The 13483-nt window shown below is 45.7% G+C and overlaps 1 protein-coding gene across 1 annotated transcript in view; it reads right to left on the bottom strand.

Annotated features, from left to right (window-relative positions):
• Positions 1-13483, bottom strand: part of GPC3 (glypican 3) — a 140470-nt gene that overhangs the window by 65889 nt on the left and 61098 nt on the right. The window contains exon 3 of the mRNA XM_030272529.4: positions 9837-10531. Coding sequence (XP_030128389.4) covers positions 9837-10531 — 695 coding nt within the window. The remainder of the gene's footprint in view (positions 1-9836; positions 10532-13483) is intronic.

The following is a 13483-nucleotide window of genomic DNA, read 5'->3' as shown; positions in this document are numbered from 1 at the left end:
ATGTACTGTGGTTAGAACAATTGAATTACAGAAAGACTTACAACATTAGATTAGTTTCTGCCTGATTGAGAATATCTTTATAATGGAAATCGGTGTGCACTTTTAACCTTGTTACAATGCTATATGTCTGATTAACGTACTAAAGGGACTCATTCAACAATAGGCCTTTGCAGACAGAAATTAAATTAATCTGACTTTATCACAACACCTTTATTAACAGCATCAAACAGAGGACTAGTATTTGATTATGAGAAGTGAATTCCAATACACTGATACACAACAATTCCAAAATGAGGTGGGAAAATCATTAGCAGGGGAAAAAAATTGACTAAAAATGCATAATGCATTTTTATTTATCCACTCACATTGCAAGCTGCAAGCTGGTCATTTCCCAAGCTCATGGAAAAGATAAACATTTTGCACCAAAATCTACAGGTAGGGAGTTACTACATTTCCTTCTGGCTCTAAATAATGGGAATTGCACGAAGCAAGGCTCAGAGATGACCTTCCTGGATGTCTTTTAGCCTCTGCTGGGTAAACCCTTTTGAGTCTATGCACTGAGTCAATTTTGCTCATCAGAGCCACCCCAGCATCCCCTCCCACAACCCCACTGCCCTCAAGTGCCCTCTGCCCCATGGCTCTTGGGCCATCCCTCAGGGAGGAGGCAGAGGATGGATGACTGAGACACCAGTTGGGTACCTCCAGAAACACTTATACTCTGCTCTCTGGGTTTATTTGTACAGTGATACAGACCAATATGTGCAATCCAGGAGTTAATAAGCTTCAGAAAGACATAACAGAGCACATCAGTCGCCCCCAAGTTATCCTCAGTAACCACCCAGCTCTCCAGCTGGTTCTCTCCAGGTCACTGGTTCAGAGCATCATCTCAACCTTTGCCAGTAGCATGGAAGAGAATTGGGTGTGAAAATTGATTAGGTCAGAAAGATACACCTGCATAAAGAATTGCAACATTTGCCAACAGCTGCCTTGTTTTTGCTTTTCTTTTTATTTTTAAATAGAAGTAAATCTGCCCAAGTAGCTGTAGGCTATCAGCACAGCTTTCTGCAGCCAGCCTGCTCTTGCTTAAACAAATCTTTGGAAGAATAATGCAGTTAGCAGCAAACTTCATCTACTGAAAGCAGGCTCTGTGCCCTCGGGGGCTCATTAGTGGGGCAACACAACAGGTAGGGATGGAAAAGGCCACCAGTTCTTTTTGCAGTAGCCTGATAGGGCAGTGAGGACCCAGCAATGAGGGGTGCACTGCTGCAGCAGATGGATGAAAAATCTGCCTCAATTGTTTGTTGAAATTTTTTTCCCCAGCAAAACGTATTTAGCATCTTTCATGCCTGGTACCTCAAAGCCACTTTACAATAAGATGCAAAAATGATATAATTCACAGCACCACACACGGGCAGAGAATTCAAAATGAAGCAAACCACTCATCGCAACCCAGCAAAACAAAACACCGCTGCTCCGCCCGGGCAGCTCTGGGCACTATTCCTGCTTTGCAGAGGGTGGCTTTCAACTTTCTGGTTTGTTCTTGGCTCGTTCATCAGCATTGCTAATGGCAGAGATAGTTCTGGTTTTAGGGCAGCAGCACTCACGGGGGTTACTGTCACTGGGAGTAAACTCAGCGCTGTTAAGATGAAGGATGCCCGGTGAATGACCCCGGACAGAGGCCTGAGTGGGAACTGCAGTCACGGATAATGAGGCCAAAAGAGGTTTTAGCGTAAAAAGCACAGGGAGATGGATATTGGTGAGCACAACTCTGGTGTTGCAAAGCTGCGGGGATAAAAATCTTCAGGAAAGGAAATGGGCCAGAATGTATTTTGCTAATAAAGCATCTATGTTAATGGGGGTTGCAGGAGGCTGCAGTAATCTGGGCAGCAAGCAGGGAGCCGTGTCTGCAGGGCTGATGCTCAGGGGTTTAATCTCTCTGGTAAAAGAAAGATATGTGGGGATTTTAACAGAGAATTCCACAGGCAGCTCCACCATTCCACAGTAAGTGTACAGGGCAATGGCATGTCTGGAGGGACCCAGTTAAATAAGTATAAAGGCAGGTCATGCCATGGATATCACTCCTCTGCAAGCTCCTCAGAAGCCGGGGGATCAGCTCACACCTAACAGTCTCCTGTTTCTGTCATCCACCAGCTCGTAGCATCCTTCAGGTAAACCAAATCTAAATCTCAGCAAGGACCCAGAGCATGAGGCTGGTTTATCTCTGAAGGAAGCTCAGCTGCAAAGCTCATTTGCAAACACAGCCCCAGTGAAAGGGCTGTGCCCCAGCCCTCCCCATTCAGAGGGGCAGCTCCTCCCTGGCCAGCACATCTCCCATAGTTTTTGATGGAGACGAAGCCTCAAGACACTTGGAGGGAGCTTCCTGATGATCTTTGGTTCAGAATAGAACTCAGGTTTTTTCCTGCTTAAATCCAATCTATTTCAAGACCTCCCATTATGTCCTTGACCATTACAATTTAGTTAAACAATCAGACAGCCTGAAATATCAATGCTTGAAGCTCAGAAGTGAAAGAATAGCACCCCATATATCTCCTCCCTCAATGCTTTGCACGGCATGACCACCAGCTCCCTCCTCTCCTACATCCCAAAGCATCCCAGGTCCAGCTGTCCAAGCCAGCTGTGATGGGAGCCAGGAAAAAGAAAAGAGATGAGAAAAAAAGAATCTGTTCTGTGCAGTGCAGAAAGCTGCAAAACACTGCAAAGCTGTGTACCCTCATTTCCAGCTGTCAGGACTGTATCCTGCCTCACTAACTCTGGGAGCTCTTTGTAGTGATGCCAGGGCATCTCAGAACCAAATACCTTTTTAAACACTCAGGAGCCAGTTGCAAAACAACAAATTAGCTCCTCCACTAAAACAAGGAGCACGTCAAGCCACAGTACATGCAGACAGCTACACAGAACCAGTAATTAATCTGCATGAAGTCTTTAGGCTTGTTCTGACTTCAGCTTGGAAAAGATGCAAAATATCCCATCACACACAAACCTGTGTGCATCTCATTTGCAACGCAGGCAACGTGTGATCTTGGAGGGAGATCAAGCCAGGCTCAGTGGGTGCTCTATGATATTCCCACCCATAAAATGCAGCAGCCTTAAAAAGCTCTTTCTTAGCTGCAGAGTAGTGGGGATGAAGTTGCCACCAGCCAAGTGATCTGTCTCAAGAATGAAGTCAACACACAGATTCCTGTGGTCTTCAGTGCAAAGTTGGACATTAACACGCTGTCAAAGGATGCTCCATGTGCTGTCATATGTGCATGCAGGGAGGAAGAGGCACTGTCAGCACCTTCTACTTTTTATTTTTAAAAAAGGCCTCACTGCAAATTCCCTTGAAATGGCACATCTCAGAGGCCAGAACATGTCCAGTCAAAAGGACAAAAGGAGAACAAAAAAGACTACAATATAAAAGTTTACAACTAGAAGGAAAATCAAATGCTATTTTTAAATTAAACCTCTGCTGATGTTTAGTGCCGCCTCCTCTGGCTTTGCAGTGACAGGTTTGAGCATCACTGGCCACTGGTTCCACCCAGCAGCTCTGCAGAGCCCCACACACTCAGTCTGCTCCATCCAGACCCAACTCAGTGACAAACTGACTCAAAGCCTTGTCATGCCACCAGGGCAAGCAGGAGGGCACACCAGCGGGCCACTCTGCCCACACTGGAAAAGGACAACCCTGACCAAAGACTACCTGCATCCTCACAGGCAAAATTCCTGCTAGTAGTGAATAAATCAATTAATTGTGACACCAAGGATCTCCCTCCCAGGCAAGACAAGAGGAAAAGCTTTCACTGGGCTGCAAATAACCTGAGTCTCACTCCCCTAGAGAGGCAAGTGATGGTCAGGAGCATTCATGCCAAAGTCCCTTCCAAGAATGAGATGCAGGCCCCTAATTTGCTACTGCGTATTTGAACACTAAACCAGAGATTTAAGTCCAGTAGCAGAGTGCCAAAATAGCTGGATCAAAATTGTTGATACTGGGTTACAAAAATGAAGGTATGAATAACTTTTGTCCTTATACTTTCAGTACCAGCCAAGCCACCAATCTGGGGATTTCTAGCTCAAAATCAACACCTTGAAATTCAGTGCTTTGCCATATGCTACCCCAAGTGTCAGAAAATCTTTACTACCTGAAACCTCTTCAGACAACTAATCATAGTACTCCCAAGGTCTTTTCACAGGAATGGGAATGCTGCTGACACTGCCCTCATAATAAGGTTTATTTTCATCCTGCAGGGGGAACAGATGCTTGCTTTAACACACTTATCAGGCACCTTACACTGCCTATCACAAAATGGATAACAAAATACACGATACACACACCTTGGGATAGTTCTGAGGGGGTCTGAGATCACTGAAAACCAAAACTTCTCCTGTATTTCCAGCTTTAAGTGAAAAATGGAGCTAGCTACCAGAGAGTATTAGAGAATAGCCTGAGGATTAAACTTTGCCAATAAAGAACTTGAAAATACAGAGGCTGTACATCCAGCTGACTCTCCCAGGAGAGATGCCAACAAAAAGCAACCCACATTAAAAGTACAAAGAAACCAAGCTTGGTGTCTCAGAGGGAAGGACTTTGCAAACAGCGCTGTAATTTCAAAGCTTTCCCCACAAATCTCTTGCCAGCTCTAGTACAGACAGAAAAATCCATTAGCAGGTAGGAAAACTCACCAGAGCTCCCTGCCAGTGCAACCTGCTGAGCAAAGCAGCTTCCAGCATGTCACCAGGTGAGATGGCCCCAAAAGCAGCTCCTGGGCAGAATTTGGGGAAAACCAGCCTGGCATCACTGCTGACAAATGTACTAAATCTCTGTGTATGGCAACGGGTGACATTTTCATTCCTGGGTGCCAAAAGTCCCTTTTTTTACATATTCTTGATTTTTCAACCCTGTGTATCTGCTGGAACTGCTGTTTTGAACACACACTGCAGCAATGTTTCTGCGGTGCTACAATCAACCAAAGTACCTCGTTATCTTTACAACACAGTCATGAACTCCCTGCCAGGATTCCCTAAAAACTAGGGAAGCAAGGGTCCAGTTTTCCTGACTCTGAGGCTTCCCAAGGCCATCAGAGCTGGGGTCACACCAAGCACTCTCCCTGAGCTGGGTGAGATGAGCACTTCAGCTTTGGGATAACATCAAACCCAGCCTGCACAATGGCATCACCTCCCCAGCAGCACAGCTGTATAACCTAGTCAACCCAGACCTAAACAGTCTTTTAAAGGTGTTTGCAGGAAAGTAAAGCAGCAGGGTTCTGCTCACAGGACAAGCACACTGGGAATTGCATGCTGTTCCCATATAGCACTGCCACCTTTCTGCTTCCCTCCTTCTGATGAATGCAAGTGGTTGAACAAAGCTCTGGCTAATTTTGCAATTTAATTGGATTTTCTAGAAATTCAGTCATCAGTTCTGAATTAAAAAAAAAAAAAAAAGACTTTGCTGAGCTCCCTGCTCTTTCCTTTCTAGGCAATGCTCTGCAGGCAGAGATGCACAAACAACTGCAAGGGGAGCAGCAGGGGCTGGTCAGCTGGGATGCAACAAAATGGGGTAGACAGCAGGGTGAGGGAGGGGATTCTGTCCCTCTACTCCACTCTAGTAAGACCCCACCTGGAGTATATCTCCTCCAGCTCCTAGACCTCCAAGATAAGAAGGACATGGATCTGCTGGAGTGAGGGTGACAAAGTTGATTGGAGCATCTCTGCTATGGGGACAGGCTGAGAGAGTCAGGGCTGCTCAGCCTGGAGAAGAGAAAGATGCCAGGAGATCTTACTGCACCTTCCAGAGCCTGATGGGGCTCCAAGAAAGCTGGAGTGGGACTTACTACAAGGGCATGGAGTGATAGGACAAGGAGGAAGGGTTTTCAGCTGACAGAGTTTAAGATTGGATTATAGGAGGAAATTCTTGACTGTGAGGGTGGTGAGGCACAGGCACAGAGAAGCTGTGGCTGGCTCATCCCTGGCAACGTTCAAGGCCAGGGTGGATGGGGCTTGGAGCAGCCTGGAATAGTGGAAGGTGTCCCTGCCCATGGCAGGGGGCTCAGAACCAGATGATCTTTAAGGTCCCTTCCAACCTAAACCATTCCATCATTCTAGCCTCAGAGGAGATCAACTTTTACCTGTGTAAGACCCCCTGTCTCCCTTATAATTCCAATAACAGAGAAAATATTAACTTCTGGAGGTGTTGGGGTTAAATATTTTATTAAGCTTATTTGTACTGCATCTCTCCAACTTGTCTTGGTTTGTGGTAAAAAAGCACAAAGAGACTGACTAAAATCATTCTTCCCTACACTCATGATTTAAGAGGTGGACATACTAGGTAGATTTTCAACCAGGAAAAGGTAGGAGATTATAAAATTAATATAGATGTAGACCTAGACAGCAAATTTTTTTTCCCAGTGTGCCCTGAGAGTCAATCTCCTTGATAAAGTATTTTAATAGCAAGTTTTAGGGGTGAAGTTTTTAAGCAGACAAATTGTAGAAATAATAAAGCCCTAACACACACCATGTCTGACAAATTAGCTACTAAAGCAAAGCTTGGGATGGGAACTGTTTACTACCACATTACTGAATTCACTCTTCTGCACTGCTGTTTACAGACCTGGAACAACACACAGGCTCCCATTTAAATGCATGCCTGGAGACACAGTTTCCAAAAGCACATTTACAGCAGCATGACCTCCTCCTCCTGGAGACTGCAGAGCTCCCCAGAAACCCACCTGGAGGTTCTGCAACACCTCTGGAGCTCAATTCATGAGCCCTTTGTAGCCAGCTCTGCTCCAAGCTACAGATGGGTCCAGGTCTGTGTGTGAATCCCACACTCAGCCTAGGGGGTGGCCAAGGAACAACCACGTGGAGAGAAGATGCTCAGTCAGGTAACATGCCTGAGGATCTGAACTACCAGGAGGGAAAACCACTGCTGCAGAAATGCCACCAATGCTGGGAAAAATAAAAGAAGCCCAAAGGACAGGCAAGGGCAGTAGTGTTGTTTTTCATGGTATAATCACTATGGGCATGGAAGATAAGTTTTCCATAATTCCAGAGGATTTTAATGACAATTAAATAACCTGTCATTATTCTTAATACCATGCAGGTGAACTGTACTTTGCCTACAGAAGAAGTGGTGGCCAAGGTCAGTAATAAAAGAACTCAGTATGAGAAGCCAGGGCGAGTGTAAAACCCCACACTTTCCAAGACAAGCCCTGTGGCATTTCATTCTTTGGTATGGCTACAGTGTCTAAAAACAATCATATTTACAGAATTACAGTAAAAATAACTGTTTGCTTCCAGGTATATTCTTTGAAACTCAATATGTGCTGATAAGTTTAACAGAGAAACTTTCATCAATAGCACAACTAAATAAAAAAAGCTGTATTCTATCATTTACAAAGTGATATCTTACAAAGATATTTACCCCAGGTCCTGATGCAGCTCAGCTGTTAGAGTCAGCCCTCTGCAATACTGTATGCTTCCATTACTGCCTTATTTCTCCATTGAACAGCTCATACTTTCACTTGTAAAAAAAAAAAAAAAGTTGCTCTGGGCTCAGGTCTGACATAAAACACTTAACTGAGCAACATTAGGGGTTTAAAAACAAACTTCAAAAACCCAGTGGCCATTCTTTTTTGGTGACAATTGCCAGGCAACTGACTTTTTTGGCTTGGATTTTTTCTCCTTCACTCCATGAACACAAAAATGTCTCTAGAGCAAAGAAACTAATCACTGAAGTATTAAATAATCAAGAGGAGTTATGTTTAAGTTAAGTACCTCTCTACATACGGCACTAATGAATTTCAATAGCTCTACCAAGTACAAAAGCACTGAATGGTTTTGTAATGCCCAGTAATTTTTATGGTAAAGAAGTCAATTTATGTTCTGGTTTGGCAGAGGATGGGCAGCTCTACTGCTTTGTGTTGACTTTAGTGGTGCTCCATCTACCTGTCCCCCCACAAACTCATTCTCTGTGGACAGATCAAGGTGTCAGTATTCAGTAATATAAGGGACAGTCATGTTTGTTCACTGTGTATGTGGACATCTCCAAGAAAAAGTGCATTTTTGCTGCTGTGCCAATAAAAGAAAGATATGGGAGAACACACACTGATCCTTTCAGACCTTAGAGCAGTGCTCACAAAACCTGGCAGACAGCCCACATGCACAATGCTTCTGCTCTGCCTTAGCACCTACACACATGGTGGGCTCACTGATGTAAAACATGTTGGATGCTTTTGCTCACAGTTGAATATGTCAATAAATCTTTTGAGATTAAACAGGCTCACATATAGAAGTAAGTTTTGTTTGTTACTGCCCTGGAAATGCCAGCTGGGCTTAGAGCTGAGCTGGGTTTTCTCTCATTATCAACTGTAACATGAACTCTCCATCTCACCTGAACTCAAGGTAAACCTACAGTTACATCTCTGCTCCTTTGCTGTTCCAGAAAGGGTTGACTGATGGTTCTGGCTGATGGGAGAATTTCCCCAGGCTCTGTGGCAGAAAAGCTGCTGCTCCTGAGCATCAGCTGGAACCTCCCTGCACAAGCAGTGCTTGGCAGGCTGCTGTGAAACAGTGATTTTCTGCAGAAAGGGACTCAGGCAGATTGAAAGCCAATGTCCCACACTGTACCCTGGAGCTTACCATGCTGCCCACAAGTCCTGCCTGGGCCCATCTGCCCAGGTGACCAACACCCAGCCCAGCCACAGACTCCTCCTGCTCACTGCAACACAGGAGCAATCCAACTCAGTGCAATTTGGTCCCTAAACCCTTCTAAGCAGTGCAGAAATCTCACTCCATGTGAGCCAAACTTCCTGGGCTGGGAAACCACCTGAGTGCCACCACGATGTTCCACAGCCTGCACAAGTGTGGTGGCTGAGCAAAGCCAGCACAGAGAACAGCACAGAGGGCTGCTGGCTTAGTGCCACACAGCTCAAAGCCCATAAGCTGATCCATTTCCATGGCACCCCCCAAAAAAGATAAGAGTTACTTACAGTGCAAGTAGTACAGTGACCTACATAAACACAGCTCTTTTGTAAACAGGAGTCAAGAATGGCAGGAACAAGCAGCTAACAGGGAAACACTGTCAGATTTTAATCTTCTTTGGTTTTAAGCAAACTATTACAACGCTCCCGCACGTTTGCCCCATCTCCAACTCTTCCCTCCCCACATGGAGCAGCTCAGTTGTGTCTCAAGGAAAATCTCCTCTGCAGAACAAGCCATAGTATCACAGTACATTTGTCCTTGGTGTTCAAATGGAGCAGCAGGATTTTCAGAACAAGACAGCCTCAGTTTCTCAGGAGGCTGAGAAATTCTCAAAATGTGTTTTTAGAGTCAACTAAAAATAAGAAATAATCTCATTAAATGCAGCCCAAAACTGGAATGAGTTACTAAAAGATTGAGAATCAGCTCTTTTTTGGTAAATCAGGAGATGCTACAGCACATACCTCTGCCTGGCATCTATTTGGGGGTACATTTTGTGATGTTAAAGGAGGCAGAGGACACCTGGAGAGCAGGACCAGCCTTCCAGAGCTACCCAGGGCAAGCACAGCACTCAGGGCAAACTGAAGATGCTGGGACATCTCAGCTCCCAGTCTCACACCCCAGGGCAAGTCCAGACCCTTCTGCTCTGACAAACCTGAAAAGAGGCAAAGCCCTTAATGGAAACCCAGACCATGCAAACACCAGTTTCAAATGCTACCAAAAGTTTTTTGGAAGATTAGAAGGGGGTGGGAAGGCGTTGGAGCCATTTGCTGGCAGGAGGAAAGGGACAGCTTGGTTTCAGCACAAAGAGTTTGTGTATAAGACACAGCAAGGAGCCTGGGGATTTGCACAGAGCTACTCACAGCTGTGGAGAGCTTCCCTTCGTTCTTCTGCGCGTGGACAACGGCGTCGCGCACCACGGAGAACAGGCTCAGCAGGACGTGCTCCATGTCATAGATGCCATGCATGCCTCTGGTCAGCCCCTCCAGGGACTGGATGTACTCCTTCCAGAGGTGATGGATCTCCAGGACGCCCGCCAGGCATCCCTGCATCACCGCCCCGCAGTAGCTGGCGCAGGGCTTGGCCAGGAGCAGCCCCTGGCAGTGGGAGCAGTACCACATCTTCAGCAGCGCCCGCCCGCAGTCCTTGCTGAATTTCAGGTGGTCAGTGGTGTTTATCACCTCGATCCCCAGGTTCAGCGCCTGCAGAAAGACTCGTGTAGCCTGCAGGGACTTGGACACCTGCGTCATCATCGTCTTGGGGTAGTTCCCAAAGACTTTGAGGTCTCTCCTGGCCGCCCGCAGACATTCGGTCATTTCCACAGAGGGATCGGGGAAGCCAGGGTTAATCAAGTGAGAGTAAACCAAAGGGAATAAACTGTCAAAAAATTCATTTATCATGTCATTGACACTGATGTCAGAGCCCAATATGTACAGTGAGATATCAGTAAAAAGTTCTCCAACAAATTTAAGAGCCCTGGGCCCCATGCTCTGGTAGTAGGTCCTAAACATGCTGTTGGTGAAGTTTCTTGCATGCCGCACTACAATTTCGAAGGCTTCTGCAAAACAGAACAACAACAACAAAGAAATGTTACTAAGAGATGGTGAGCCCAGAAACAGGGAGGATAATGCTCTACCACATCACTGCTGCCAGGGCTGGCCCCATCCTGCCTGCCTTGGGTCAAACACCTGCTGGCAGCTGTGCCTGCTGCAAAACACCAGCATCAGCAATTTCCAGGGGAAATGCATAAATTCTTTGAACAGAAGCTACATTTCAAAATGGCAAAAAACCCTATGATCTAGTTAACATTTCAGCTTTTAAAGAAAATATTGATTCAAGAAAAGGGCTGGACTGTAATTTCTTTCTCTACCCCCTTTCATATTGATTTGAAATTAACAGGAATTCTATCTCCAGACTTAATTTAAGGCAGAGATAAATGTTTGACAATCTGTACAGTGTTTAAAATTAGGAAACAGTAAATGCTGACATTCCATTATGAAAAGGAAAATGTTTATAGGAGTTCATCACAGACAATATTCTGACTCTATCCCCAGCAGGTACCCTGCACCAAGTGTCCTCAAAGCCACTGGAAAAGCTCCCAGAGTGCTGCAATTTTCCTAGATGCACCAGGCTCACTTCAGATGCAGATCCAATGTTTCATCTGCCCTGGATGGGAACTGCTCCATTGTCCAAAGTGATGCTGAGAGCCAGTGTTGCCATGTCCCCCTGTGGGTGCCCAGCCAGGAACACTCTGATACACATCAGGCTGTCCCACACTGTCCCATGAAATTCAAGTTTTAGACAGAGACTGTCATTTTGCTAGGAAAAACCACAACGCATTTTCCCACCTCTGCCTTCAAAAACTTTAGGACTTTCAGCCCACATCTCCTCTACAAGGTGAGCAGGGAAGCCCCCACAGTCATTCCTTTAATTATAGCCCTCCACATCAGGAGGCTTCCCAAATATCCATACCCCACTATATAAGGACAAGATACCTACACACACACACACACACACCAGTTGGCATCTTAAAGCACTGGAAGGGGAGGCCATCAGTGCAAACAAAAGTCTTTTTCTTTGGCCAGCTTGCTCTGCCAGCCCATGTCCCACTCTCCAGGGTACTATTCACAAAATGCTAAAATTAATGAACAGCCTTTCAGTTCACAGGTCACTGACACCCCACGATGTAACTGCTCTCAACTCTTCACTCTGGAAACACACATCCTGGCTCAATTTGCATGAAAATTATTCATGTTCAATAATTAAAGGGAATGTTTAATTTTTAAAGCCAGAAGAGTTATCTCCCCCATTTGTTAAGGCTGGAACGCAGCTGAGCATGGCCTGACACATCTCCACAGGGGTTCAGTATCAACACTGCCACAAGCAATGCTGGGCCTTGATGCTCACCCTGCACAACCTCTTGCTTACTCAAGAGATTTCAAGACCATCACTTCTCCAGGACTTTCAGCTCTTTCTTCCTGGGTGCTCCCTATTTAGGGATGCCTGGAAGGACAGGGGGCTGTTGCTGCTCCCCACCCCAGCATGCTTACCCCAGCTGTGGTGAAAGCAGGGATCAGAGCAGAAACCACTGATAGATACACTTCTGTAACCAGTGTCTCCATCCCAGCTGGTGCCTGCACACCTCCCAGGCATGCTGCTGAAGCATTTTGTCCACAGCTCCAGACACTCACACCAGGAATGTCCCAGCAAGCCAGAATGTCCCATCTGTGTTCCCGGGGGACAGCATTCCCTCCTTCCTCACAGCACAGACTCATGCAGCAGTGCAGGGACACAGGGCCCCTCTCTCCCTGCCATAAAAGCCAGCATCCTGCTCCTCACCTCCAGACAGAGGATGGCAAAGCTCTCCAGGCAAGACAGCAGCACGTGTGACACAGACTGGGCAATGCAAGCAGAGCAGTTGCACTATTACACTGTACGAAATTCTGGTTGTACTATTAAAAGTTAAAAAAAAAAAAAGTTTCTTTAAAGAGGGCACATGGATTACAAAACTTTTTCCCCCCACTCTTTATTCTCAAGAACACCAGAATAGCTTTTGCCTCAAAAAGCACAAAGAACATTTTAGACCAGTGTGGTTTTTTTTGACAGCAGTGGAGACGGTGCCAGGATTTTCATGCTGTGCCTCATGATTCGCCTTTACCCTCTTCTCTGTTAGTTCCCTTCAGAAAAAGTCATCACTTCTCCGTTTTCTCGCTCCTCTGTGCTTTGCCAGTTATCATCAGAGCCAAAAGACTCTTCACTGATTAGAAAAATATTCCAAGCTCCTATGCAAACCTCCTACAGCAAGAAGGGCTCCAGAAAGGCATGGAGAACAGTGGTGCATCAGAGAGCATGCACACACAGTCCCACTGCTTTAAAGGTCATGACATGCACATAATTTTTATCGTAATAACTGGCTGAGAGTGTCTATTCTATGCCCCTTGGAGCTTTTGCATATATCCATTAGAAAGCGCAACAGGGACTATAAAAGCATATGGAGACTCCCGCTGCCCTATTAATAGATGCAAGAAATAATAAAACTTTGTAAAAAAGAAGTCTTACACATCCAAAATCTCTCCCACCCCACTCTCACAGTAGCTGCTTATTCTGAAATATTCCTTGGAAAGCACTGGCTGCAGGAATTTTAAATCCCCAGCTGCCAGCAGCTGCAGTGACCCTCAGCCAGGCTCCAAATGCTTCAAAGGGGCGGAAACTTTTAAGGTCAGACCCCTGTGCTCCCATGAGGGAACCTCACAGGGACACAGTGGGGACAGTGCATTACAGACGTGACACAGGCCTCTGATCCCCCATAAAACCCCCCAGCCTGGATTTCTGCTGGTAAAATCTGCCCCACTCATAACACAGCACTATTGAAACTCAATGCTGGAAGATAATTCAATATTTTCTCTCTTCTATTTTTTTTTTTCAAGGATATTTTCAAAAGCTGCCATTTAAGGTAGCTGTTTTGCAGGTCTGGCTGAAGCAGCGTGAATACAAAGCAAAGCATCAGGCT

This window comes from Taeniopygia guttata, chromosome 4A, assembly GCF_048771995.1.
Source record: "Taeniopygia guttata chromosome 4A, bTaeGut7.mat, whole genome shotgun sequence".
NCBI classification, from domain to species: Eukaryota; Metazoa; Chordata; class Aves; order Passeriformes; family Estrildidae; genus Taeniopygia; species Taeniopygia guttata.
The sequence above is the reverse complement of the archived record's forward strand: the minus strand, read 5'-3'. Positions and strand labels throughout refer to the sequence as shown.